The sequence below is a fragment of the Camelus ferus genome, chromosome 23 (genome assembly GCF_009834535.1).
Source record: "Camelus ferus isolate YT-003-E chromosome 23, BCGSAC_Cfer_1.0, whole genome shotgun sequence".
NCBI classification, from domain to species: Eukaryota; Metazoa; Chordata; class Mammalia; order Artiodactyla; family Camelidae; genus Camelus; species Camelus ferus.
In genome coordinates this window covers 28107283-28134082 of record NC_045718.1, presented here as the reverse complement: position 1 = coordinate 28134082, position 26800 = coordinate 28107283, and the positions used below count along the sequence as shown (strand labels likewise).

Sequence of the window (26800 nt, the reverse complement as noted above, 5' to 3'; positions counted from 1 at the left end):
CTATTAAACTACTGAGTTATTAATTTCAGTTTTCTATTTCTCTGTCTCAGGATTTTCATTGGGTTTTTTTGTATACTTTCTAATTTTCTGCTAAAATTCTTTTCTATTATTAAGTTTGCCATTATCAAGTATATAAAATAGTTACTACAGTTATTTTAAAGTCAATCATAAGAACCTCTATATTTGCATACCTCTAGGTCTGTTTATTGTCTGTTTTTCTTTTAGTTTTCAGACAGTCCTTGTCTTTTTGTATGTCTGGTTATAATTTCACTGAACACAGGAAATTGTATAGAAAAATTAGAAAGATAATTTGAGGTTCAGGATGATGTTATCTTACTTTAGAGAGAATTTACTCTTGCTTCTGGCCAGACAGGGTAGAAACAGATCACCTTAATCTAATCAGGGCTTGAACCGCAGTCTGTTTCTGGCTTACCACTCTTCCTAGACAGCTGCCCTTTGGCAGGTCACAAATGAAAGTTGGGGGTATTTACTAGGGCTTCTTCTCATCTTTGTTGAGCCCTGAACTCCAACTTCTGTGGCTCACTGTCTTTGAGACTGCCAAAACTTCTGCTCAGCTGTTTAGCCTTTCTGCCTTTGCTTTCAGATCAGCAAAGGGAAAAGTAACAACAAAAATAAGGATAACTTTCTTGAGTTTCTGTTCTTTCTGCTATTTTGACTCATCCAGATTTCCTTCCTTCAGTGGTTCTTTGATTCTTGTTTAACTTATCTTGTTCTTAACAAGGAATTTGGTATAAAACAAGCTAATCTACCACAGCTAGAAGGAGAAATTATGCTGAAGAAATTTAATTCCAATCTCAAACATTACATCATTTTATCCATGCATACTACATTTTGTTTCTGAAAAATAGGGACATTTTCTTAACACCCCCACAATGCCATTTCACGTTCAGAGTTCCTAGGTTGGAGTGTTCTCCTCCCATGCCACCTTTTTCTTTTCAGTCCATTGACCTGTTGAGATCCTGGGTCACAGTCCTGTAGAACTTCCCGTGTCTTAGATTTAGCTGACTGCTTTTATTTGTTCCTCTATCGCTTGTTTTTCCTTTGCAATTGAATTTAACTTTATGAGCTTAAATTCAATTTCCTCTTCTTTTTTGTTTTTTTGGCAAGGATCCTCTATAGGTGGTATGAAATAATTCCTATTGCATCACATCAGATATCATGTAATGTCTGGTTGTCCCACCGGAGTGATGCTAAGATTGATTATTGGGTTCAGATGGTAACAACCTAATTTATCCACTGTGAAATTCCCCATTGTTCTTTGATCTGGTTTCATCTAGTGATAATTTTTCATGGACCAGTTATTTCCTCAGGAGTTGCAAAAGTCTGATTTTCCTAATTCCACTATCATTTCACATTTATCAGCTAAAATTCATACACCAGAGCTATTTGGCTACTCTCAAATACAGTTTATATAGCCAAGCTAAGCCTTTGTTTTAAATTCAGTGATATATTTTCTATCAGTTCTAAAAAAGTAGTCCTGAACAATAAGTTTTTTCCTGCCCTGAACTCCTACCTATAATGAAGCAACGTGACTGATAATTGTGTCGTGTGGAAAAACCTCAGTAAGACCAGTAACAAAGGCCCTGGCATTGGGTATGTTTGTCTCTACCGTCTTTTAACTTAAGACACTCCAGGTTCCTGACTCTCAGAGCCTCACAGAATATGGCAGCAAGGCCTGGTGCTCACGGGTCTGAGTTACACCAGCGCCTGTGCTGCTGCTTTTCTCTGGTTAAACATCGTCCTTCCTACACGCTCCCCACAGAAACACCAAAGGCACTGCTTCCATTCGAGGCCAGCATCCTGGAGCACGTGACTGCTAGTGCCGCACCCATGAAAATACATTTATCACACCCAAACAAGTAGAATGCCTTGTTGAATGGTTTTGTTATTACACAGTTAGCTTGTATTTGGTGGGTGGCATTTCGATTTCTGAATCTTGGAGTCAGCTCTGACTGCTGGGCCCCAGCAGGGCTCCAGGTCCTGTTGAATCATCTGTATAGCATTTTTTTGCATCAGATCCTTCTTTTCTGTTCTCATTACCACCATCCTGCCTCAGGTCTCTCTGTCTGTATGGTCTCTTTACCAGTTTTCCTTGTTCTCTACTCTCAGTGAAATACTCTCAGCCCCCTTCAGTCATGCCTGGCCTCAAGCACATTTCCTCTCCTGCTCGCCTCCTGTCGGCCAGACCAGTGTGCTCACTGGCTCTTTGTATTCAGCCTTCTGTTCCATCGCCAGAGCTACCTGTCCCTTCCCAGGCCCCGCGTGCTGTCCTAGGAGCCCTTCACCTCTTCCAGTCTGAACCTTCTGGCTCCAAAGAACCTCCCCTAATCACTGCAGTCTGGTCTGCTTCTGGGGCACCCGTTGTCTGCGCCGTGGTCTGGCAGCTCTCAGATTCCTCCCTGCATCGTGACTTCATTTGGTTCACATCTGCAACTAGACTGTATACTGAGTAAGGCAGGGACTCACCTTGGATTTCCTGTATCCCTTATGCCCTGGGCACAGAACCTGGCATCTCCTAGCTGTCCCTTCCCCTCTCTCAAACTCCAGTTTTCAGTCCTCAGGCATCCCCCATTCCTTCTCCGGTTCAGGCTCTCAGCCCGGCATTGATTTTTGACAGTCCTGTGAAGACCACTTGGAGGCCCTCCTCGCTCCTCGTCACTGTCACACACAGCGAAGCTGCTGAAAGCCCACGCCCGCGGTGGAGACCCTCTCCCAGCAGAAGCGAGCTTCCCGTCCTCCCTGGGGTGCTGTTCCAGCAAGTGTTCATGATGCTCTTCCATATGTCAGCTGGGAAGCCTCCAGAAACCACCCAGGCACACGCTCAGCACCCCTGCCAGAGCTATGAGACTACTCCGTAAATATTTATGTGGAAGTCCCCCTCCCAGCCACTTCCTCATCCTCTCCTTACGAAGCTCCGCTTTGTTTTTTAATATCTTTAAGCAACCAGAGCAGGTACTCATGGTGGAGTAATTATGCACCATTTTCCCTGCCACTACAGAACCAAAGGTTCTCTTTCCTCCTGCTAACTGACGTGACAGACATCCACTTAATGGAATGATTATTAGTATGTAGTTCTTTTTTGGCCTTTATTTTATTGCTATGAAGGTGGCATAATTGAATTTAAAGTCCCAAATCCAGGTGTGCTTTTCAAGGAAAGTGTCCAGGGCAGTTAAGTACAGGGCAATGGTGTCCTGTACTTAAGCCTTTTGTCTGGGGATCTTAAAATCTCTTCCACACAAGTAGATAATGATGCTCATTTTGAAGGGATGGGAGGTAAAGTGATTGATCTCTTGGCACACTCAGGAGACAAAAGGAAACCCAGGACCCAGGTGTCTCCTTTGTTCCCTCCACCTTCTCCCTTTTCAGTTTTTTAAAAGAAGCATGGCCAACCTTCTATTAATTTAAATACCTCCCTCTCAGGTACTGCTTTCCACTTCTTTAAGAGCCTGAATGAAGAAAGCTTCCATATCACATTTCATGCGGGGAAGAGCTGAGGTTCCAGGAGAGGGAATGGTTTGTAGATCTGTGTACGCTAATCAGAGAACACACGTGTCTCTCCTGGTAAACCTACCTCATCTCCATTATACAGCAGAGCCTAGATGTGGGTTCCATGACTGTTCATAAATGAAAAGCAGATCAGTGCTTGGCACATGGCAAGCCCTGGGTAAGTCGTGACTCTCTGGGTTATGTTATGGAGGTCTCTGGACAGGCGGCCCCTGGAGGGCACTCTCACGCCTTCCAACAGCAGGATGCACTTCCGTTCTCCCCACCCAGACAAGCCTTCCCAAATCCTGGGGAGCCAGGTTAAGTCCTCTTTCCCTCCTCCAGGGGACCTTCCCTAGTCAAACCAATCATCAGTCACCTCTCTTTTTCATGACTCCTGTACCATTTTCTCAGCTGAACTGAGCATTACTATGTACTGAGGCTTCATTGGGACATGAAGTCGTGCTCTATCCTGTGATATTTTTTAACTGTTGCATGAATGTTTTGTTTCTTATAGGATTATTGGGACTTGAGGGAAAATCATATATTACAGTGTAGTATTCACCCCAGCCCCAGGAACAATCTTGCACACACAGCAGGAGCTCAGTAGACTCCAAGATTAGAGGATGTGGGAGGCAGAAGAGGCCAAATTGCAGACATATTGTTGAATCAAGCTGAAATAACACTGGGTCTGAAACAGCCCTAAGTGTCATCCTTTGGTCCCCAACACCACGCAGTTCTATTCTGGTATGTGTGAACGACGTCAAGTGTGTGTGGAGTTCGTGGCAGAGACAGGGTCTCTGAATCAAAAGCTCTAGAATCCAATAAATAGACGGGGCCTGGAAGGTGGACTCTGGTGAACGATGTAGCCTGCAGCTGAGACTCAGAGGGCTTTACAGTTAAGAGGAGGGTGTGGGCGCATCTAGATGGGAGTCCTGAAAGCTCTACTCATTTCCATAACAGTTACATCCTGAGAGGCCAGCTTCCATTCTAGGGCTGTCGTAGGTGCTGGAGCTCCACGGGAGAGGCTGGGGGATAAGATTAGCACCTGGTCTGCACATCCCCTGCCAAGTATAAAGGCAGAGGTCCAGATTTTCCTCTCCAGGGTTTATTACAGAGGCATCCCAGTCCTGTTATTGTCTTCCTAATGCAACAGGCATTCTGGGGCGCGGGAGACGACAGTGTGCTTATTCCCTCAGTGTTGCGTTCTCCCAGCTGCAGGCTAATTTCTTTTCAGTGGCTCATTAACAGTCACAGCCAGCGTGCGCGCCCACGTTCATAGTCTCCTGACAAAATGCCGACTGCAAAGGTGAGAGCTGCTGACACTGTTTGCCGTTTGTTTTCTTCCAGGATTTTTTTCCCAGGAAACCATCCCGTCAGAGGTGTGCAAGTAATGAAAGTTGGCAAACTGCAGTTACATCAAGGCATGTTTCCCCAAGCGATGAAGAATCTGAGGCTGGTGAGTGTGCCAAGTTAGTTTGCAGTTCTGCCTGGAATACCCTTTTCTGACTGTTGCGGGGCCCCTTCCCTGAGATTTCTAGCAACTCTACACATATACTGGTGCACAAACATGGGCCCATAAATGTTAACAACCAGCTGGAAAACTGATTTGTGATGTTTGCCAACCTTTGTTGTAGAAACGTGCCCACCACGGCTGATTTTAAACTACCAACATCAGATCATCCAGTTCACAAGTATCATGCAAATTTAACAATCAACTCTTACTAACTGGTGCAAACTGCACCTGTGCCCTCCTCCACCTTCGCAGTCTCCTCACCGCCACCCTCTCCTACACACATGTGGCCAGTGTACACTAAACCACTTACTACTCATTCTTGGGTCTTTTCAACGCTGTTCCTCTCTGCCACTGAGCCCTTATCGTGCAGCCGTAGGAGTATCTGATGCCTTCCCCACTGGGAGACCGCGAGGGCTCTGTGCTTATCTTTGTAACCAGCTTGGCACCACACAAGGTACCTGGGACTTGGGAAGTATTCATTGTTGGAGGGAGAGAGGTGAGGAGGTCAATACGATGCTGGCAGTAAGTGTGGAGAAGCTAAGTGGGAGCGCAGGGACGGTGCTGGACTGCGTTGTCAGAGTGATGTTTCTCCTCTGTGCCCTTCTACCCTGGCAGAGCTCGTGTGCTCATCTGGTCCAGGCACTGGTACAGAGACCTGGTTTGTGGGGTTTCACGGACAGCTCCTGGTGCCTTCATGGGGTCCTCTGGGCCACCATGCCCTGGTCCACAGACAAGTAGGGAGACCCAGGCCCTGAGTCAGGATCTCTTAGGAAATGTCTAGGGGCTGGCTGGTCCACAGTTAGATAAGAATAACAAACGCCTAATGGATTCCTAAAAATGAGATCCCTGATGCTGGTTTTTGTTGAATGCTAGCCCTGTTGCCTCTTCCTGATCTCCAACTGAAATCAGCCCGTGGTCAACAGGAATAACACGAGGAGTCCTGAAGGCACTCGGCCCTTCCTGTTCTTTCTGCCTTGTCCGACAACTTTACCCAGACTGATGGAAGAGCACCGGAAGTCTCCTGCAGTCTCAGGGAGAACTTCTCTCTTCTGCTCTGGCTGATGGTGGTCAGACAGTCCAGTCAGTTAGACAGGAAATACCTATTGAGGGTCTACTTGTGAACGTTTTGACAAAAAAGACAACGTGGAGAAAACTTCCCAAGTATATGATGTACCCACTTGGAGGGTCACCTCCAAGTAGGTGTTTTGTAAGTGATCAGAATAATCCTTTATGTTTATATGGGACTAGAAAGTATTAATACTGTTCATGCGTACATGATGGATCTGGTCCTCATGACAGATGTCAGCCATCTGAGGCCAGGGGGCCAGACATTTCCATGCCCATTTAAAAACTGAAGGAGCGAAGGCTTGGAGTCACACTGCGGCAGAGCAAAGTCTAGTTCATTCAGTTGAATTCAACACATGTTAATTATTAAGTGCTTCTATTAATCTGAGTAAGGCCCAGTGTTGTCCTTACAATTTAGTGGAGGAGACAGACGTGTGAACAAGTCATTAAATCCAGGCTGGTATCCAGGCTGCCCCTTCCGACTAGACTGGCCCAGCGGAAGGGATGAGACTCTACTAAGACTCGGTATAGAAATCCCTTCAGAGCTCGCTGAGCTTCTGATGCCAACCCAGAGGAGATTTGGATCTCTGCTGTTCCTCATGTGAGGCTTTCTCTTTGCCACTGCATGCAGAACTCCTGAAGGAGCTGTCTCATACCCTCAGCTGCAAAGACAAGCCTGATCTAACCCAGACTGACATCTTGATGCAGATTTACAGGATAACGGGGGCCCGGCAGTCACCAGCCCTTCCTATGACACTCTTACTGCCCTTTTACCTCCCATGTGCCCAGTTCCATTCTGGCCTCCTCCAGAAGCTTCTCTTGGTGATGGTTTTAGCATCCTCTACTCCTGGTACCAAAAATAAGCCCAAGCACAGACACTGACAGGTGCCAAGTGGGAGATCTCACAGCATCATCACAACGTCTGTCATGAGGCCTCGGGGGTAAGTCCTGGCCTTACCCAGACTTCCCAGGTTGTGATTATCAACTAAAATGCAGATGTGCACCCCAGCAGGGTCAAGCAGCAGGACGACACCCAGATTAGAGTCAGTGGTTTGCATTCCCGCCCCACCATTTACTTCAGATTTTACGATTTGAAGCAAGTCTTTTAATCCCTCTGAATATAGTTTTATTTTAAAAATGAGGGTAATAACTACCCTATAGAATTGTCTTAGAAGTAAATAAGGTCACTTGTGAAGGTGTATTTTGCCAAGTCCCAAGTATTTTGAGAACGTGAAGGATTATTAGTGTGTAGGAACCCTCCTTCTGATCACTCCCTCACTACCTGGTCCCTTTAGCACTTGTGTTTGTGGTTATGCAGTGTTTCCCTTGTTGAATAATTATATTATACATCCCCAGCAGTTCACATGGGTGTGCTCTGTTTCCTGGAGGTGGGTAGGAATTCTGCAAGAACCCTGACTTAGCACCAGGAGATACAAAAGCTACATAACATAGACACTGAAACACAGCAAGCTCTTATCAACTACCTACTTGAATGAATGGGTATTTTAATGAATAGAGGTCTTTAAAAGCACCCCCCTCACACTGTCCTTTTAGCTGACGTGTACTATGTCTGTGGCTAGTGGACCAGATCTTCCTGGGATCAGAGTATGGTGTAGCAGGGGTGTTTCTCAGACACCAGCTTGTGTCCTACAATTCAAGAATTCAATTCTGACAACTATCTACCTGGAGATGGCATCAGATTCCACAGCTCAAGACCGCCTTCCACTTCAGATACCAATCAAAAGCCCGAAGCTCTGCTTCAGACCAACTGGCTGTAGATTGGAGGTTCCAAGGACCCCCACCTTGGGTTTGATTAATTTGCTAACATGTATTTTACTTCATAGGTCACCATAAAAGGTTTATAAATCAGGAGCAGCCAGATAGAAAAGATGCATACAGGGCAAGGCATGGGGAAAAGGCGTGGAGGTTCCTGCCCTCTCCAAGATACAGCTTTCCCTAAGTCTCATTGTGTTTACCAACCCAGAAGCTTTCCAAACCTGCCCTTTGGGGTTTTTAATGGAGGCTTCAATGGATAGGTATGGTTGACTATTCATTGGTGACGGACTGAACCTCCAGGCCCTCTTCCCTGCCCAGAGATCAGGGGTTGGGACTGAAAGTTCTAATTCTCTCATCACATGGTTGGTTCTCCTGGCAACCAGCCCGAATCCTTAGGTGCACCTTGTAAGTCATCTCATTAGAAACACAAACGACACCTTTATTGTTTTCATCACTTAGGAAATTCCAAGCGTTTTAGGAGCTCTGTGCCAGAAAGTGGGAAAAAGCCCAAGTATATGTTTCTTATTACGCATCTCAGTATCATACAGAGGAATGGCCTGAACACGTCCATCACTCTGCAAGCTATGGGACCTGTGAGTCTAGAAGCAAGTCAGTTTCGTTCTGCAGAAAGCTTCTCCTCCTGAGCTTTCTCGGGGCTCAAGTAGCCCAGAGAGGAGAAAGGGGAGATATATTCTTTGCCTTTTTAAACTGATGTTCTCCTTAGACTGGTGCCCCTACATGGCCTTTCTTAGAAACTCTGGAAATAACAGGATGAAAGAGTTTAAATAAGGGTTTCAAAGGCTGAGTCTGGAACAAAAATGAGAAAAGCCTGAGAAACAGAAATTTGTTACAGATTCAATTAGGCCCAGCCTCCTCCAGGAAAGGAATCTATTTAGTCCAGCTCTGATTTGGTTTGGGCTTCCGTCTTTACTGGGCTCAACGGTAATTCCCCTGATTGCTGCCACAGGACAGTCCTGGGGTCCCTTCACAGTACCTTCCTCCTGCTTTCTCCGGTCTCTAATCTACTGTCATTTCTTTCCATTTATTTCTGGGACCTTGAGGGCTACCATCCTCTCTGGACTATCTTGTCAGTGAGCCTGTTTCTCTTCTGTGAGTGCTGCATGCTGCCCTGGACAAGACCAGCTGCTCTGTTAGCAGTGCCTGGTTAACTAAGTCAGGTTGGAAAAAGTCAAACTTCTTTCCCTCAATAACCATTTTTTATTTAGATGTAAATTTCTTAGCATTACACTGTAATAATGTTTCTTCTCATTTCATTATGTTGAAACATTCTACACTTTGCGGATCTTTCAAGCTTCTCTTGGACACTGTGCCTGTGGCACCCACATAATTACGAGCTAACGAGCTATTTCGGTTGGTTGAGGGAAAGCTCCCAACACCACCACGCTGGCCTCTGTCCACTCCAGCCTGCACCCTGATCTCAAGTCCCTGTAAATGGATGATTTAGAGCCTCCTAGTCTGTTGTTCCCATTTCTTAATCTGCTACAATGATTCTTAACCTCTTTGGTCATGTTCTCATTTAGGAACTGTATGGGAACCACTGACTCACCAGAGAAAAATGTACATACACACAACATATGTTTGTATCTGGTGGGGAAGGGGGCTTTTAGGGAAAGCACCTAAAGCCCCTCCATGGACTCTCTACAGGCCTACAGCTGCTAGGTTAAAAAGCTCTCCTCCAAATGTGTAACATCACCTTAACATGTGGACGGATGGGAGGGCAAGAGGGAGGACAAGGGGTAGGCAAAGAGTGACGTGCCGTAACTGTCAATTATGCCTTTGAAGAGCTGTTTGGAAGCCCCTGGCTCTGACATTTATGAACGTCCACTACTGACTTGAAATAGGGCATACTAATTGCAAGAGTGTTTCTAAACCAAAAACAGAGAAGATAAGAGAATAATCAATTAAATGAAAGCATAGTGATGAGTCACATTAAGGAAACAAGCAGAAATTCAGCTTCTCAAGCTTAATGAAAAAAAGACAGACAATAGATGCCAACTCCAAGATTAAAGATTTTAGAAATATCTGACAAAGATTTTAAAGCCTATCGTAAATATGCTTAAACAAGCAATTACAGACATCCTCAAAACAAATGAAAAAATACATCTCACCAAAGAAATAGAAAGAAGCAGCAAATAGAAATTTAAGAACTGATAAATACAATTACCAAAATGAACAGACCAGAGCTTAACAACAGAATGGAAAGGCTAGAGGACTGAATTAATGAACTTGAAGATAGAACAATATAAGCTATCCAATCTAAAAACTAGAGAGAAAATGACTTAAAAAAAGGTAAAATTGAACACAATGTCAGGGACCCATGGTGTTTCTGTAACAAAAGTTCTAATCTTGGAGTCCCAGAAAGAGAAGAGAAAGAGAGTAAGGCAGAAAAAGTACTTGAAGAAATAGTAATGAAGGCATCTAAACTGAAAAGAAGTAAAATTATCTCTGTTTATAGATGATATGATCTTATATGTCAAAAACCCTAGAGATTCCACAAAAAATTGTTAAAACTAATAAATTCAGCTAGGTAGGAGCATATGAAATTAACATGCAGAAGTCAGCAGTGTTTCTATATACTGCCAGGGAACAATCCCAAAAGGAAATTTAAAAAACAGTTCCACTTACAATAGCATCTAACAGAATAAAATACTTAGGAATTAACCTAACCAAGGAGGTAAAGACTTACACACTGAAAACTAAAACATTACTGAAAAAACTTACAGAAGACATAAACAGAATAACATGCCATGTACATGACTGAACGACTTAATATTGTTAAGCTGTCACAACTACCAAAGCAATCTATACACTCAGTGCAATCTCTATCAAAATCCCAATTTTTTTAAGAAATGGAAAAACCCATCCTAAAATACATAAGAAAACTCAAGGGACCCCAATAGCATAATAATCTTGAAAAGGAAAAAAAAAAAGCTGGAGGACTCACACTTTCTGATTTTAAAATTTACTATAAAATTACAGTAATCAAAACAGTGTGGTACTGGCATAAAGACATATACACTAATGGAATAGAACAGAGAGTCCAGAAATAAACTCTCATGTATATGTCAAATGATTTTTGACAGGGGTGCCAAGACCATTCAGTGGGGAAAGAATAGTCTATTCAACAAATGGTGTTGGGAAAACTGGATATCCACATGCAGAAAAATGAAGCTGGACCCTTACCTAACACTATATTTAAAAAGTAACGCATGAATGATGGGATCAACAATTTCCAAAATACACAAACAGCTCATACAGCTCAATAGCAAAAAAACAAACAAAAAATGGGCAGAAGACCTAAATAGACATTTCTCCAAAGACATACAGATGGCCAATAGGCACATGAAAAGATGCTCAACACTGCTAATTATTAGAGACATGCAAATCAAAACTACAGTGAGGTATCATCTTACACTGAACAGAATGACCATCATCAAAAAGTCTACAAATAATAAATGATGGAGAGGGTGTGGAGAAAAGGGTCCCTCCTATACTGTTGGTGGGAATGTAAACTGGTGCAACTACTATGGAGAACAGTATGGAGTTTCCTTAAAAAACTGAAAATAGAGTTACCATATGATCCAGCAATCCCATTCTTGGGCATATATCCAGAAAAGAGGAAAACTCTAATCAAAAAGATACATGCACCCCAATGTTCATAGCACTATTTACAACAGCCAAGATGTGGAAGCAACCTAAATATCCATGAACAGATGATGAATTAAGATGTGTGTGTGTGTATATATACATGTATGTATGTGTGTGTGTGTGTGTGTGTGTATATATATATATATACACACACACACACACACACACAATAGAATATTACTCAACCACAAAAATGGATGAAATAATGCCACTTGCAGTAACATGGATGGAATTAAGAGATTATCACACTAAGTGAAGTAAGTCAGAGAGAGAAAAATAAATATCATATATCACTTACATGTGGAATCTAAAAAAAAAGAGATACAAATGAACTTATTTACAAAACAAAAACAGACTCACTGACATAGAAAACAAACTTATGGTTACCAAAGGGGAAAGGAAGGGGAGGGATAAATTAGGAATTTGGGATTAACAGACACACACCACTATATATAAAGTAGATAACAAGGTCTTACTGTATAGCACAGGGAACTATATTCAGTAGCTTATAATAACCTATAATGGAAAAGAATCTGAAAAAGTACATATCTACCAGATATTACATATATCTGAATCACTCTGCTTTACACCAGAAACTAACACAACATTGTAAATCAATTGTACTTGAATTTTTAAAAAGTAATGCATGGATTAAAGACCTAATATAAGAGCTAAAACTATAAAACTCTTTGAAGAAAACAGAGGAAGAGCATGGGATTTGGCAGTGATTATTCTGGATATGACACCAAAGGCACAGGCAACAAAGAAAAAAATTGATAAACTGAACTTTAGCAAAATTTAAAATGTTTGTGCATCAAAGGACACTATCAACAGAGTAAAAAGGCAACCAACAGAATGGAACAAAATATTTGCAAATCACATATCTGATAAGGGATTAATATCCAGAATATGCAGAGAATGCCTAAACTTAAACATCAAAACAGCCCAATTAAAAAATGGGCAAAAGACTTGAATAGACATTTCTCCAAAGAAGATACACAAATAGCCAAAAGGCATATAAAGATGCTTAATGTCACTAATGATTAGGGAAATGCAAACCCGAACAACAATGAGATACTACTGCTCACCCACTAGGGAGACTGTAATTGAAGAAAAAAATAAATAATTAAAAACAAAACAAAACAAAACAGAAGACAAGTGTTGGTATGGATGTGGAGAAATTGGAACTCCTGTGCATTACTGGCAGGAATGCACAACAGGGCATCCACTGTGGAAAAACAGTACAGCAGTTCCTCAAAAATAATGAAACACAGAATTACCATCTGATCCAGCAATTCCACTTCTGGGTATATACCCAAAAGAACTAAAAGCAGGTACTTGAACATATATTTATACACCAGTGTTCACAGCAAGCATTATTAACAGTAGCTAAAAGGTGGAAACAACCTAAATGTCCATGGGTGGATGAATAGATAAACAAAATGTGGAACAGACATACAATGAAATATTATTCAGCCTTAATAATGAAACCACATGGATGAACCTTGAAGACATGCTAAGTGAAATAAGCCAGTCAAAAAAGGGCAAATATTGTATGATTCCATTTACATGAGGTACCTAGAGTAGTCAAAAACAGAGAGAGACAGAAAGTAGAATAGTGGTAACTGGGAGCTGGAGAGAAAAGGGAATTACTGTTCAGTGGGTGCACAGTTTCATTCTGGGATAACCCAGAAGTTCTGGATGTGGACAGCGGTAGTGGTTGTGCAGTAGTATGAATATACTTAATGCCACTGAACTGTACACATTAACATCTACCTGCAGATTCAAGAAGCTAAGTGAATCCAAACAAGAAAAATCCAAAGAAATCACATCAAGACTCATCCTAGTCAAATTTTTGAAAACTAAAGACAAAGTATCTTAGAAGCAGCAAGTGAAAAAAGACAGTGTGCCTGTAGGAGAAAAACAATTTGAATTACAGTGGCTTTCTCATTAGAAACCATGGAGGCCAGACGTAAGTGGCACAATATTTTTCAAGGACTGAAAAAAAAAAAAAAGAACTTAACTCAAAAACCAGTATTCAGCAAAATAGCCTTCAAGAGTTAAGGGGAAATCAAAACATTCTCAGATGAAGGGAAACTAATTGAGAATTTGTCACCAGCAGACCTATCCCAAAAGGATGGCTAAAGTAATTCTCTAAACAGAAAGGAAATAATAGAAGCAGGAGTCTCTGAACATCAGGAAGAAAGAACATGGTCAGCAAAAATAGGGGCAAGTAAAACGGACTTCCACTCTCCTCTAGAGTATTTTAGATAATGTTTGACACTTGAACCAAAAATTATAACACTGTCTTCTCTGGTTCTAAATGTATTTAGTGGAAATATTTAGGACAATTATATTCCAAATAAAGGAGGGTAAAACATAAAGGGAGGTAAGGTTTCTAAACAGGTAAAATGAGGACACCACTAGAGTGTGATAATGTAACTTATATATAAGATACATGTATAAGACCTAGAACAGCTACTTAAAAATCTATACAAATGGATACACTCAGAAACATTCTAAAGGGATCCACACTGGAAGAGAAAAGGTAAAATTGTCACTATATGCAGATGACACAATACTATATAGAAAACCTTAAAGGCTCCACACAAAAGCTGCAAGAACTCACAAAAGAATTTGGCAAGGTAGCAGGATACAAGATTAACATACAGAAATCAGTTGCATTTCTTTACACTAACAATGAAATAACAGAAAAGGAAAGTAAAGAAACAATCCCTTTTAAAATCATATCCAGAAAAATAAAATACTTGAGTAAACCTGACCAAGGAAGTGAAAGACTTATACACAGAGAACTACAAAACACTGACTAAGGAAATTAAAGAGGACTTAAATAAATGGAAAGAGATCCCATGTTCTTGGATTGGAAGAATTAATATTGTTAAAATGGCATACTACCCAAAGCAATCTATAGATCTAATGTGATCCCTGTCAAATTACCCAGGACATTTTTTCACAGAACCAGAACAAATAATCCTAAAATTTATATGAAATCACAGAAGATCCAGAACTGCCAAAGCAATACTAAAGAAAAAGAATGAAGCTGGGGGAATAACCCTCCCAGACTTCAGACAATACTACAGAGCTACAGTAATCTAAACAGCATGATACTGGTGCAAAAACAGACATATGGATCAATGGAACAGAACAGAGAGCCCAAAAATAAACCCACAAACTTTTGGTAAATTAATCTTTGACAAAGGAAGCAAGAACATACAATGGAGTAAACACAGTCTCTTCAGCAAATGCCATTGGGAAAACTGGACAGTTGCATGTAAATCAATGAAGTTAGAATACTCCCTCGCACCATTACACAAAAATAAACTCAAAATGGCTTAAAGACTTAAAAGAAGACATGATAAATCTAGAAGAAAACATGCAAAATATCTGACATAAATCTTAGCAGTGTTCTCCTAGGGCAGTCTACCCAGGCAATAGAAATAAAAGCAAAAATAAACCAGTGGGACCTAATTAAACTTACAAGCTTTTGCACAGCAAAGGAAACTATAAACAAAACAAAAAGACAACCTACAGAATGGGAGAACGTATTTGCAAAAGATGACTGCCAAGGGCTTAATTTCCAGAATATACAACTTAACAAAAAAACAAACAACCCAATCCAAAAATGGGCAGAAGACCTAAACAAGCAATTCTCCAATGAAGACATATAAATGGCCAACAGGCATATGAAAAAATATTCAGTATCACTAATTATCAGAGAAATGCAAATCAGTTACGTGTCACCTCACACCAGTCAGAATGGCCATCATTCAGAAGTCCACGAATGATAAATGCTGGAGAGGTTGTAGAGAAGAGGGAACCCTCCCACATTGTTGGTGGGAATGTAATTTGGTACAGCCGTTATGGAAAACAGTATAGGGATTCCTTAAAAAACTAAGAATAGACTAAAAATGATCTAACAATCCCACTCTTGAGCATATATCCAGAGGGAAACTTAGTTCAAAAAAATACATGCACCCCAATGTTCACAGCAGTACTATTTACAAGCCAAAACATGGAAACAACCTAAATGTCCATCAACAGATGACTGGATAAAGAATCTGTGGTATATTTATACAATACAGTATTACTCAGCCATAAAAAATAATAAAAGAATGCCATTTACAGCAACATGAATGGAGCTGGAGATCATCATACTAAGTGAAGTAAGCCAGAAAGAGAAAGAAAAATACTGTATGATATCATACTCACATGTGAAATCTAAAAAAGAAAAAAATACACAAATGAACTTATTTACAAAACAGAAAGACTCAGAGACATAGGAAACAAACTTGTGGTTACCAGGGGGAAGAAAGGGGTGGGAAGGGATAAAAGGTTTGCAGATACTAACTACTATATATAAAATAGATAAACAACAAGTTTATACTGTATAGCACAGGGAATTATATTCACTATCTTATAGTAATCTATAATGAAGAATATGAAAACAAATATATGTATGTATACGTATGACTGAACTGTTATGCTGTATACCAGAAATTGACACATTGTAAACTGACTATACTTTAATAAAAAAAAAATTCTACAAGAGTTCTAAAAAAACCTTTAATCCACAGGAAATGCAAGAAAATAGAAGCAAAAAAAAAAAAAAAAAAAAAAAAAAAAAACCCAGAACAGAAAACAACAAAAAAAATAGCAAACTTAAAACCCTAATACATGAATAAGTACATTAATTACATAAGTGATCTATGCAAACAAATAAATTGTCTAAAGTATACCAATTAAATGACAGAGATTATTAGAAAGGATTTTTTTACATGGCCTAACTATATTCTGTCTATAAGAAACTCACTTTAAATATACTGATATAGGCAGGTTGAAAGTAAATGTATGGAAAAAAAGATGTATCATGAAAACACCATTAGTCAAAAGAAAGCTAGAGCGGCTGTATTAATATCAGATAAAATAGACTTCAGAGCAAAGAAAATGTTGCTAGAGACAGAGAAGGGTATTACATAATGGGGAAAGTCAATTTACCAAGAATACATAGCAGCCCTCAATGTGTATGCACTAAACAACCCCGTTGGCATCTGTGGGAAACAAAAACTGATAGAACTGAAAGGGGAAATGGACAATAGACTCACGGACACTTGTTCTGTCAGTTGTTGAGGAGGACATCTCACCCCCCTCAACAACTGACAAAACAAGTAGACAGAAAATCAAGGACAGACGACCTGAACAGCACCATCAACCAGCAGGCTCTAACTGACATCTATAAAGCACTCCACTCAACAGCAGCAGAATACACATTCTTTTCAAGTACCCACAGAACATATACCATGCAGGATTCTGGCCATAAAGCAAGTCTCAATAAATGTAAAAGTATTCAAGTCATGCAAAGTAAATTCTCTGATCACAATGGAGTTAAATTAGAAATCAGTAACACAATATTTGGAAACAAAACCAGTTATCACCTCCTAGCTCTCTGTCTGGGACATGGTTTGTCCATAGACTTTAATCCACCCTCCTCGTTATTCAAGTGAGGAAACTAAGGCTCTGGGCTCAGGGAGGAGACATGACTTCTTCAGGGGGTCTCAGGTGCTCAATAAATATGCATTTGATCGACTGACTAGTTAAGCAGCAATACAAGCAACAACTCTTCCTGGAACAGCTACTCCCACTGGAAGGCACAGGCCTGAGCTCACAGCATCTGTAACCCCTGCTGGGGTCCCCCTGGACGCCCCAGCACCTCACCTCTCCCTTTATCACACAAGGCCCAAGTTGTATTCATTATAGCTGCTTAGACAATATTTAGTGACTGAATGGAGAGATGTTTTCTTTAAGGAAATTTTGCCTCCCAGGAGGACAGGTCCTTCCAGCAGATCGTATGCAAGGTGTAGAGCATGGGCAGAGTCGGCAGGGGTGCTGTAAGCTTAGGCAGGTCATCAAAGGCTTTGGGATTTCCTGCTGCCCCTTGTGAAGGGCTTGTCACGGCTCTGGAGCTGCTTGAAGTGTAAGTCTGTCTTCCTACATGACCTGCTTTGGATGCTCCATTGCAAGCCCCCCACCCCTACCCTCTACTCAGCTTTCACCAAGCAGTGGACAGAGTAAGAAAACTTGCCTGCATTTTTCCCTCTTGTGATCTGATTCCAGAGGTTCTTATCATACATACATTTCTTTTCCCTCTGATTTATATCCATATTTAAATCCTGCTTGGGGAAGTCATTTATTGGATTCCCTCAGGCTTAAGGTAGAGAGTATATGAGATCCTTGATAAGCTTAATATATTTTTATTAAAAATTAATAAGAAAGCTATATTGTTTGCAGCTTTAAATCATAATTTGATTTAATTCATTTTGTTTAATGTATGACCATAGTTCTAAAATTACTTTAAAAAAAAAATGATGTGATGAGACTGAAATCAGTTCTGGGGACCCTATCTTTACTTCTGAGTGAGCCATGCCTGTCATGTGGCAGACAATCTGTGCTTCCATTTCTCCTGTGACATTTAGAGCCAGTACACGGGTACAGCAACCCCAATCTGGAGGCTTCAAATAGGTCCTCTGTGGAAGATTACATTCAGACTCTTTTTAAATTCTACCATTAAAAAAATAAAATTTAATGGAGAGAGATAAGCTTGTCCCAGCACAGGCTAGCTCCGATTTTATACTTCCTTAATCTGTTTTACATACTGCTGCAGGAAATTAAACTAGAATTGTCCTCTCTGACGTGCGCACGTGTGGCAGTTGGGAGGGGACGAGAGGAGGGAGACACAGAGCTACGGGAAATAATTATTCTGGTTTGTCAGAGATTTACTGTAACTTTGCTTTGAGGGGGGGCCTCCTCATCTTCCTGCCAGGCTGAGGGGCTGTTGGCATAGGTCATGGAGAGCCGGTCTATGCCAACATCCACATCCACACAGGGCTCATTTCCTACATCAATGAGATCTGCTGCCCCAGGTCAACTGTAGGCCCAGGTGACATCCAGGACAAGGACCAGATGTCCTCCCTGCCCAGGTCTGAGTTGCAGCTTCCTGTACACTCAACCTGACAAGTTGTTCACACACACACACACACACAGAACACAGTCACCAACATATTCTGTACGTTACTGAATCATATTTCTTTCTTCCCTTCTTTTTCTCCTTTTCTTTTCTGCCCCATCTATCACTCAGAGAAAATTACAGTGTTTACTTGTTAATCATATATATGTTCAGTTTTACCTTCTAGACAAATAATACAGCTTTTTTTTTCCTAGTCTTCAAATTGGTTCTCCACTCTCAGCTATACTCATTTCCTCTCTGCTTCTAGCCATCCTGTGGATAAGACTCTAATCATAGTACCTCAAATCCTACACAGACAAACCCAGGGGTTGCCCCCTGCTCCACTTTTGCTTCTGGTGCTACGTTCACCAAGTAAGAGAGTGCAGGTCACAACCAGCAGCATCTTGACTAGGAAGACCTTTGTGGCCCCTGAGGATGAGTCAGAAGTCATACCTTAGAAACTCTCCAGGCCCTCTCTGTGGTCACAGCAGACTGTGTGCAGATGACGGCTGTACAGTGCAGTCATGGAATGAACACTGGGTTGAGTCCTGACAGCCACGTGCTCACCCAGGGCCCACCTCTCAGGCCAAACCTGAGGACACTGGACCAGATGGTCTTCATGGTCCTGTAAGGAAGCAGGCCAGGGGGTGTGAGGTGTGGAAATGAGGCCTGGGGATGGCCAGGCAGCTTCCCTTCCTGGCTGTGGCTCTGCAGTTCCTGGAGGAACTGGAGCTATAATACATTTGAAAACATGTAGCTCCACCTCCATGACTTTGTCATGGAGCCTCTGAGTCAAATCTCTGAGAAGCACAGAACATTCTCCAGCTGAGGAACCTGGGGAAATACAACGAGGAGGACAAAAAGAAACCTGTCTGGGAGGTCTCCTGAGAAACAGGGCCAGGCCCTCACTCAGCAGAGCAGAGCAGCGAGCGCTGCGCGGGGAGAGCCCTCGCAGGCCAGGCTGGCCTTTCCCTAGACCACCCTCTCCTGGGATGGAGCAGTGTCATTTCTCTGTCTGCAAAGAGCTTTTCAGGCAGTGCTTCTGGCCCATTCACCCTCCTTTGCCAGAGCACAAGTGCATCTGGCCCTCTGTTGAGTGGAAGGGAAGGGAACGTCTAAGACAGCTTTCCAATTTCCCATAAAGGACGTGAAGCATCTCTCCAGTCTCTCTTTACAATCATGCTCTCACACAGGCCTCTGCCTTGGACTCTGAGATGTCAAATGATGCAGGACCCAGGGCAGTGCCCGGGGTCTGGTTGGGAGGAGGGGTGGGGAGACATTTGTTCCCTGAACGCATCAAACACTGGTTTTCAATCTTTGGCTCAGAGGCATCTCACCAAGCAGTTAAATCTAGACCCGCTCTGTCTGCCATTAATCCAGCTTAAAGGGAATATTTTTAAAGGGGCCAAAAAGCCAGGAACACAGGCTGAAAGCACTCCTAGTCCTGAGCACTGCTTCTCCCGGCTTCAGGTTCCCTCCTCAGGAGAAAGAAGGGGTCTGACTACATGACCACCAAGGTGCTCCACAGCTCAAAAGTCTCCACGGCTTTCAGGATGTTCATTTTGTTACCATTTGTTGCAAGCTTACTTTATCAGCTGTTCTCAGCCGGGAGAATCTCCTGAGCCCAGGCCTCACCCCCAGAGAACAGGTTTCAGGTTTCAGTTGGAGTCTGGGCACTGGCATATCTTTTGAAGCCCTGGGTGATACTACTGTGCAGCCAAGGCTGAGAGCCTGTGCCGCACGGCAGGGACTTTTCTGGGTGCTTCACAGCCCCCGCAGTCTCTACATATGTGAAGGCTTATTCACACTGAAGACAAGGGGCTGGTGCCCTTTCCTTTGGGGCAGTGCAGGATGGTACTGTTCATCTCTAATTTATTGCAAAAATATTTTTGAGGATATTCTGGTTATCCACTGCTGTATGACAAACCAACCCCAAACTTTGCAGACTAAAACAACCACCTTTTCCTATGCTCACAGATGATTTGGATCAGGAATTCAAACAGATCACAAAAAAGAATGGCATGCCTCTTTTCCACAGCGTCTAGGGTGCCAGATGTGAGGACCAGAATCTGGCTGTCTTCTGGCTGATGGCTGAATCATCCGGAGGCTTCTTTATTCGCACTGCTAGCGTCTAGGCTAGAATGGCTTTAAAGACGGGCTCGGCTAGGACTGTCGACCAGAGCACCTGCACTTCCCCACGTGGCTTGGGCTTCCTCGCAGCATGGGAGCTCGTGGTTCCAGGAGCAGGCGTACGCGTGAACAAGGCAAAGGCTGCACGGCCTTTCTAACCTAGCTTTGCAAGTCGATAGCATTGATGCCATCATACCCTATTAGTGAAGTGGTCACAAACCCATCCAGATCTCACAACTATGGTGGAGGTAGAACTGGCAAGACAGTGACAGACTGAACACGGGGAGTGAAGGCAGGGATTCGCAAAATGAAAAGCCTACAAAAATTGTATGTACACATTCTACATATCACAGTACATACAGATGAACATTAAATGCAGAGTGCAAAAATGACTGTTTTAAGGTGGCAGCAGTATAGCAGTTCCTCTTTAATATTACTTAATCATTTTAGTAACTGCTTAAACCTCTGTAACTACACACTAAACCTAAGCACTAACTATCCCTGAAGTGCGTTGTTGGACACCAGGCCGAGATGACTCAAGCAGTGAGTCTGCTTTCCAAGCACCACGTGACAAAATCACCCGTCACTTCATTTCTGGCTTGAGGAACCACAGTGCTGCTCACACTGTAGACTGCAGGCTTCTCCGCACTCCTGATGTCACAAGAAAAGACAAGGAGCGGCCAGGGACCTGCCTGGTGTGGGGACCTAATCCATCTTCTTTCTTTTCCCTTTAGGCTTTTGATATTATGAGAGTGACACATGGCAGAGAGCACAGCCTGATTGAAGATTTGATTCTACTCTTAGAAGAATGCGATGCCAACATCAGAGCATCCTAAGGGAACCCGTCGGGGGGAGACGGTTTATACCTTTACTGAATGCCTTATTGAGGTCACACACACTATATTTTGTTTGCTGTGTGAACCTCCCCTATTGGAAATGCTGTTCTGTGTTTATTATTTAGGCGAATAAAGGCAGACATATTGGTTTGCACACCACAAGAATTAGTTGTAAAGAAGCATGATTATAATCAATATAAAAAATTTGGTTGAAAATGCCATCTGGTAATTGTTTTCTTTGCTTAATCATTGGTAATTTTAATGTTTAAGACCTCAACATTAAAGATAGAAAATCCTATTAAAAGCATAACAGTACTATCCCCTTGGGATAGCAGGGATAGCTGGATAAAAACCAGTGTTTTCACATTTGCTTCCGAGCAAAAACTTGTTTTGGTAAGAAGAATTTTCAGCTGTTGTCTTCAGTACCTGTGGTAAATGATATGTTGTCCATTATTCACTTCCAAATACATCTCCAAAAAGAAGTCTTACCCTAAATCCTTGAAAGAAGTCATTTTAGGTGTTATCAGAAAAGGATAGGAGGTCTTAATGGGAAAGGAGAAAAAAACTTTTATCGTTTGTCTCACGGGTCTCTGTGTAACTCATTCTGAGCATTTTATAACCCTTTGTGTATGTCATGATTTTCTTTTTCTGATTTTCTATAATTGTCTATGGTTTGATCATGTGATCTGCATAACACGAAGCTCCATTATCCTGCAGGAAGCAAGGTTCTAGCATCCCAGCTCACATCAGGCTTGCTTGCTTTTCTTTTTTCTATTATTCTCCAATTATATGGCCTGCTTTTCCACCTTCTGCTTTAGACAAATACAGAAGGCCTTTTCTTTTCCTCCAGAGAAAAAAAAAATGTAAAGTTTTCTCAGGCTCAGTGATCCTGTGAGCAGTTTAGTCCCTCAGGCTTGGAGGGAACTCTGGTCGTAACTGAAGCCCCTGAATTCCTACAGCTGGCAGAGATCTCAGAGAGCCTCCTGTCACCCACACCTAATTTTACAAGCAAGGAAGCGAGATACGGGGAGTGATGGCTGAATCCAGAGCAGCCCCTGGTGTCCCCTCAGTCCTGTTCAGGACCCTCCCCCACCTTGCAGAGAGTGGCATGTCCTCCGGCCACGGGGCCACACTGCAGCAGCAGCCACATCAGGCTGACACACGGATGTCTGATCGAGCCAGCAGGAACCAACCTCCTTCTGCAGCAGAGAAAGCTGACGCCCGAAAACTGGAGTCTCCCCACTGTACACCCGGTGGTCACTGCGCCTGATGCCGGCGAGCTCCGAGGCTCGGCAGCCGCTCTCCAGGCTCGGGCTACTGGCCACCAAGCACCAGCACCTCCAGCGCACCCAGTACCTCTAACAGCCATAGCAGCGCGAGAGGGCAGGTGTTCTGAAGCCCACTTTATAGTAAGGGAGCTGAGGCCTGGAGCTAGGTGCTCTGGGGTCTCTCTGGATTCATTAAGTGACCTTGAGAAAGTGGCTGAATCTCAGTCTTTTTGAGAGACCAGTCCTACTCGGTTCAACAAATATATATTGAATGGTTACTGTGTTTTTAGGAAAAAGAAATACACAGACTGAGTAAGATGTGTCCCTCATCCGCAAAAGGTACACTGCCTGGTATAGTATTTGTACTAGTTATCTTTTACTGCATAATAAACTACCCCAAAATAGCATCAGTATTCTGTACGTCAGCAATTTGGGCTGGACAGTTGCTCCTGGTTTGGCCCAGGTTCTACATACCCCTGCCCTTGCAAAGTCCCACTGCAAAGTCATGGATGAGTGGAGAGGAAGGAGCTGTGGCCACGTACGCAGTCCACCAGAGCAGCCCTTGAGCTATACTGGCATTTTAGAACATTTAGTGAATTTGATGAAATCCACAGACCTTGGCTTGGCTCATCTAGGCTGGACGCACTCATTGTCCACTCTTGCTGGGGTTCAGCTGGGGAAAAGAGGGTGCCCAGGCCATGTAGCTCATTGGGCAGGCCCAGCCTTGTTCACGTGGCAGCAGGAACAGCACATGTTCCAGGAACAGTAAGCAGGCAAACCCCACAGTGCAAGCACCTGTCAAATCTGCTTGTGTCACATTTGCTAATACCCCATGGGCCAAAGCCAATCACAGTGCCAGCCAGAATCAAAGGTGGACAGACTCCTTTCAATCAAAGGAGCTGCAAAGTCCATGCAAGGACAAGATCTGGGGAGAGGAAAAAGTTGTGGCCATCTACACAGTGCTCTGCAGCAGCCTTTAAGCTGGCTCAGTGTTATGGAACGTCTGGTGAATTTGATGAAATCCATAGTCCTTCCTAGAAAAACATCTGCATATGAGTAGTTTGCTCATTCACATTTGCTTATAGGACCAGGGATTCCTGAACTCCCTATGGCTCATCAATAGACTCCCTGAGGTCCTTCAACTAATGAACAATAGACTTGCTGCCTTTCAAAAACACTATGAATTGTACTGGCTCCTCATTTTAAATTCATTAGGAAAAGAAAACAGCCGTAATAGAAGTGGAGATAGTAACTCACAAGCCAAATGTGCAGAGTTCACTGATAGAACCCTGTGTTTGCCAATGTTCTGAATGAAATTTATCAGTCAATGATGATCCTGGATTAAGAGATTTGCCTTCACGCCTCCTAGAGGAAGCATGATAGGCTTGTAAATCCCTCTCAGCCCACGTCCAGTCCTCTGAGCAAAGGGCCCTTAAGAGGAAGGGGCCCAGCCTGCACCGACTTTTAATAGAAAGCAAACACTGAAGCAATGAGAACATTTACCAAACAATGCTACAGCAAAATAGTTTTGGAGAAGGGGAAAGGAGACGGAGAACATAATTTAAAATCCCTGTCACCAGTGACCTGACAATTTACTGCTGCCCCAGCCTCCATGACTGCTATTTCATTAATCCACAGTCATTGTAGCGGCAGGCTTTTTTCACATCAGTAACTTGACGCCATTAGTTGCTCCTCTGGGATGAGAACACATTTAAACTGAAAATGAGCATGCTGGGCATAATATATGGCCATGCCATGTGAATGCCAAGAATGCAGGGAGGAGGGCGGCCTGGGGAGCCTGCTCACCAGGAAAGCTCAGGACAGGCCTTCCCCCACCAAGCCAGAGGGCTGGCGGGGGAGAGGGCGGCCACCCTCTGATGAAGCCAGACAGCCACAAACCACAGAGGCCCCTCAGTTGGGCTTCACTGCAGGGATGAAAGAGAAATGGCATACATGGGAGCCCTGCCCTGAGTTATGTCTCGAAAATTCTTTTCTGGCCCAACCAGGAAGTGACAGTACACTTGGAGTGGCCCACTGGGGTGCCACAGGGAGACGATTCTGAGCACTGCGGAGCATGAATGCTTATGACAAGCAGTCACTGAGAACAGCTGCAGGAAAAGAGCAGAGCCCTGCTCTCCCCTGATCTCCGAAAGGGATCAAGCTGGTTGAGGAGGGGCAGGAGCACCACCCCAGAGTGGGACACCTGGTTAAATGTTTTTGGTCTGTAAACATCAAAATGCTATAGGCTCACAGTCAGTGTATTCAAAACCAATTCAAAATACAGCAAAAATCCATTCTCTACTCTTCATATTTAGTTCAGTCCCATCATTATCCTTCTCCCCTTCAGCACAGAAACTCTGAGTCACTGACTCCCTCCTCCTTTATCAGAGGAATAGTCATCCTCTGAAGTGTTTTAAAATTTGAGCCATTTCAATCCTTATCCACTCACAGGCTCCTCGCAGGCCCCAGCATCTTGTTTTTCAGCCACTGCAAAGACTGCCAAACTGACCCCCTTGCCTGCTGTCTCTCCATCCCCTGTCCTCCACCTAGCTGCCCAGCATCACCCCAAAATACCTATTTCATCATTTCCTCTTATAATTCCTCCACTCAAAGCCTTACAGTGGTTCCCTACTGCCCCCAAACTCTAACCTTTAGACTGGCATCGATGTTCTCAGACTATCAAATCTTACGACTTATGGATCCCCATGTGAACCTGCCAGTCTAGCTGGACCAGCCCCCACCCCCACTCCAATCACCTGAATTTTGCCCTCTTCTTTATCAGGTCCTTATTTTGTTCATACTGATTAAATTACCATTCTTCTCCATCTATTTAAATTTAACCCATTCTCAAAGATCTAGCCCAAGCCTCCTTTTCTCTCTTTTTTTAAATTCAAGTATGTTTCAAAATCAAATAGTCTATAACCATAATTAATATTTTTGATGCTCAAGTTGTATCAGTTTTGTCATTGGGCACTTCTTCAAGTTGGAGCATGTCCTATATGTTGCTGTGATTATAGAAACACTTTTTTTTACTTTGGGTGCAGCAAGATAATCCAGGCTCACCTTAACACTTTCTCACTCTAGATCTGGAACTAACCATTCTTTAAGGAGCTCTGGCTTCTTTCACCAAGGAAGGGTACTTAGAAACCCTGAATCAGGCACCGAGTTTCCTATTGCTACCAGGAAGTCTGCTTTCTAGACCTTCTTAAAATCACAAGTTCACACTAATACCACCAATTAAAATCCAACATCCAGAGTGGTTCTTTGTCTTCCTCTTTTCATATCTGTACTTCCCTCACACACACAAAATAGTTCTGAAACTGTGACTACAGCCACTACCAACAGCAAGCCTACTAAATAAGATTTAAGATTCTTTTCTAGTGCTTTTGTTCTTAGGCAAAAAAGGTTGCATTTTCAGAATACTATGTTTAAAAACTACTTGAATTAAATTTTTCCATGTGATTATGTATTCAATTTGATATCCAATTAGGTTTGTTTGTTTTTTAATTCAACTTAAGGGTTTTCCCCATTATTGATTTATGCTGCATATAAATATTAATATATGAGTATATATTATATTTTGCTATTACAAATAAAGCCATAATGAAAAAACTTGCACCTGTGGTTTGATTTTTTTGTTTGTTTGTTTTGTTTTTGTACTGCTAGAAATCTTTAGGATAATTTCCTATAAGTGGGATTGCTGAAGCAAAGGGTAAATGTGTATGTAATTTTATTAGGTATTGTCAAATTTACCTAGAGAGGGGTTATATAATAATGCCTGTTTCCCATCAACCTTGCCAACAGAGTAGGTTCTTCTAAGCTGATAGGTGAGGTATGATATCTCAATGTAGTTTAAATTTCTATTTCTATTATTAGTGAAGTTGGATGTCTTCAAATATTTAAAGGGCTTTTGCCTATCTTTTGTGAACTATCTTTACATGTCTTTTGCCCATTTTTCTATCAGACTTTTTTAGTTTTTTTTCTTGATCTTTACATTAGGGAGATTTTCCATTTA

The 26800-nt window shown here is 42.4% G+C and overlaps 1 protein-coding gene and 1 long non-coding RNA gene across 6 annotated transcripts in view; one reads left to right on the top strand and one right to left on the bottom strand.

Moving 5' to 3' along the window:
* Window positions 1-21738, top strand: part of SMYD3 (SET and MYND domain containing 3) — a 557874-nt gene extending 536136 nt beyond the window's left edge. For all 4 annotated transcript variants that reach the window (XM_032466566.1, XM_006188107.2, XM_014562147.2 and 1 more), the window contains 2 exons: window positions 4855-4963; window positions 21416-21738. In XM_032466566.1, coding sequence (XP_032322457.1) covers window positions 4855-4963; window positions 21416-21517 — 211 coding nt within the window. In that variant the 3' untranslated portion in view covers window positions 21518-21738. The remainder of the gene's footprint in view (window positions 1-4854; window positions 4964-21415) is intronic.
* LOC106730067 overlaps window positions 1-26800 on the bottom strand; it is a 58952-nt gene that overhangs the window by 14000 nt on the left and 18152 nt on the right. The window contains exon 3 of one of the 2 annotated variants that reach the window (XR_001366497.2): window positions 19005-19176. The exons of the other annotated variant lie outside the window; for it this stretch is intronic. This is a non-coding gene — a long non-coding RNA (uncharacterized LOC106730067). The remainder of the gene's footprint in view (window positions 1-19004; window positions 19177-26800) is intronic. 2 annotated transcript variants of the gene reach the window in all.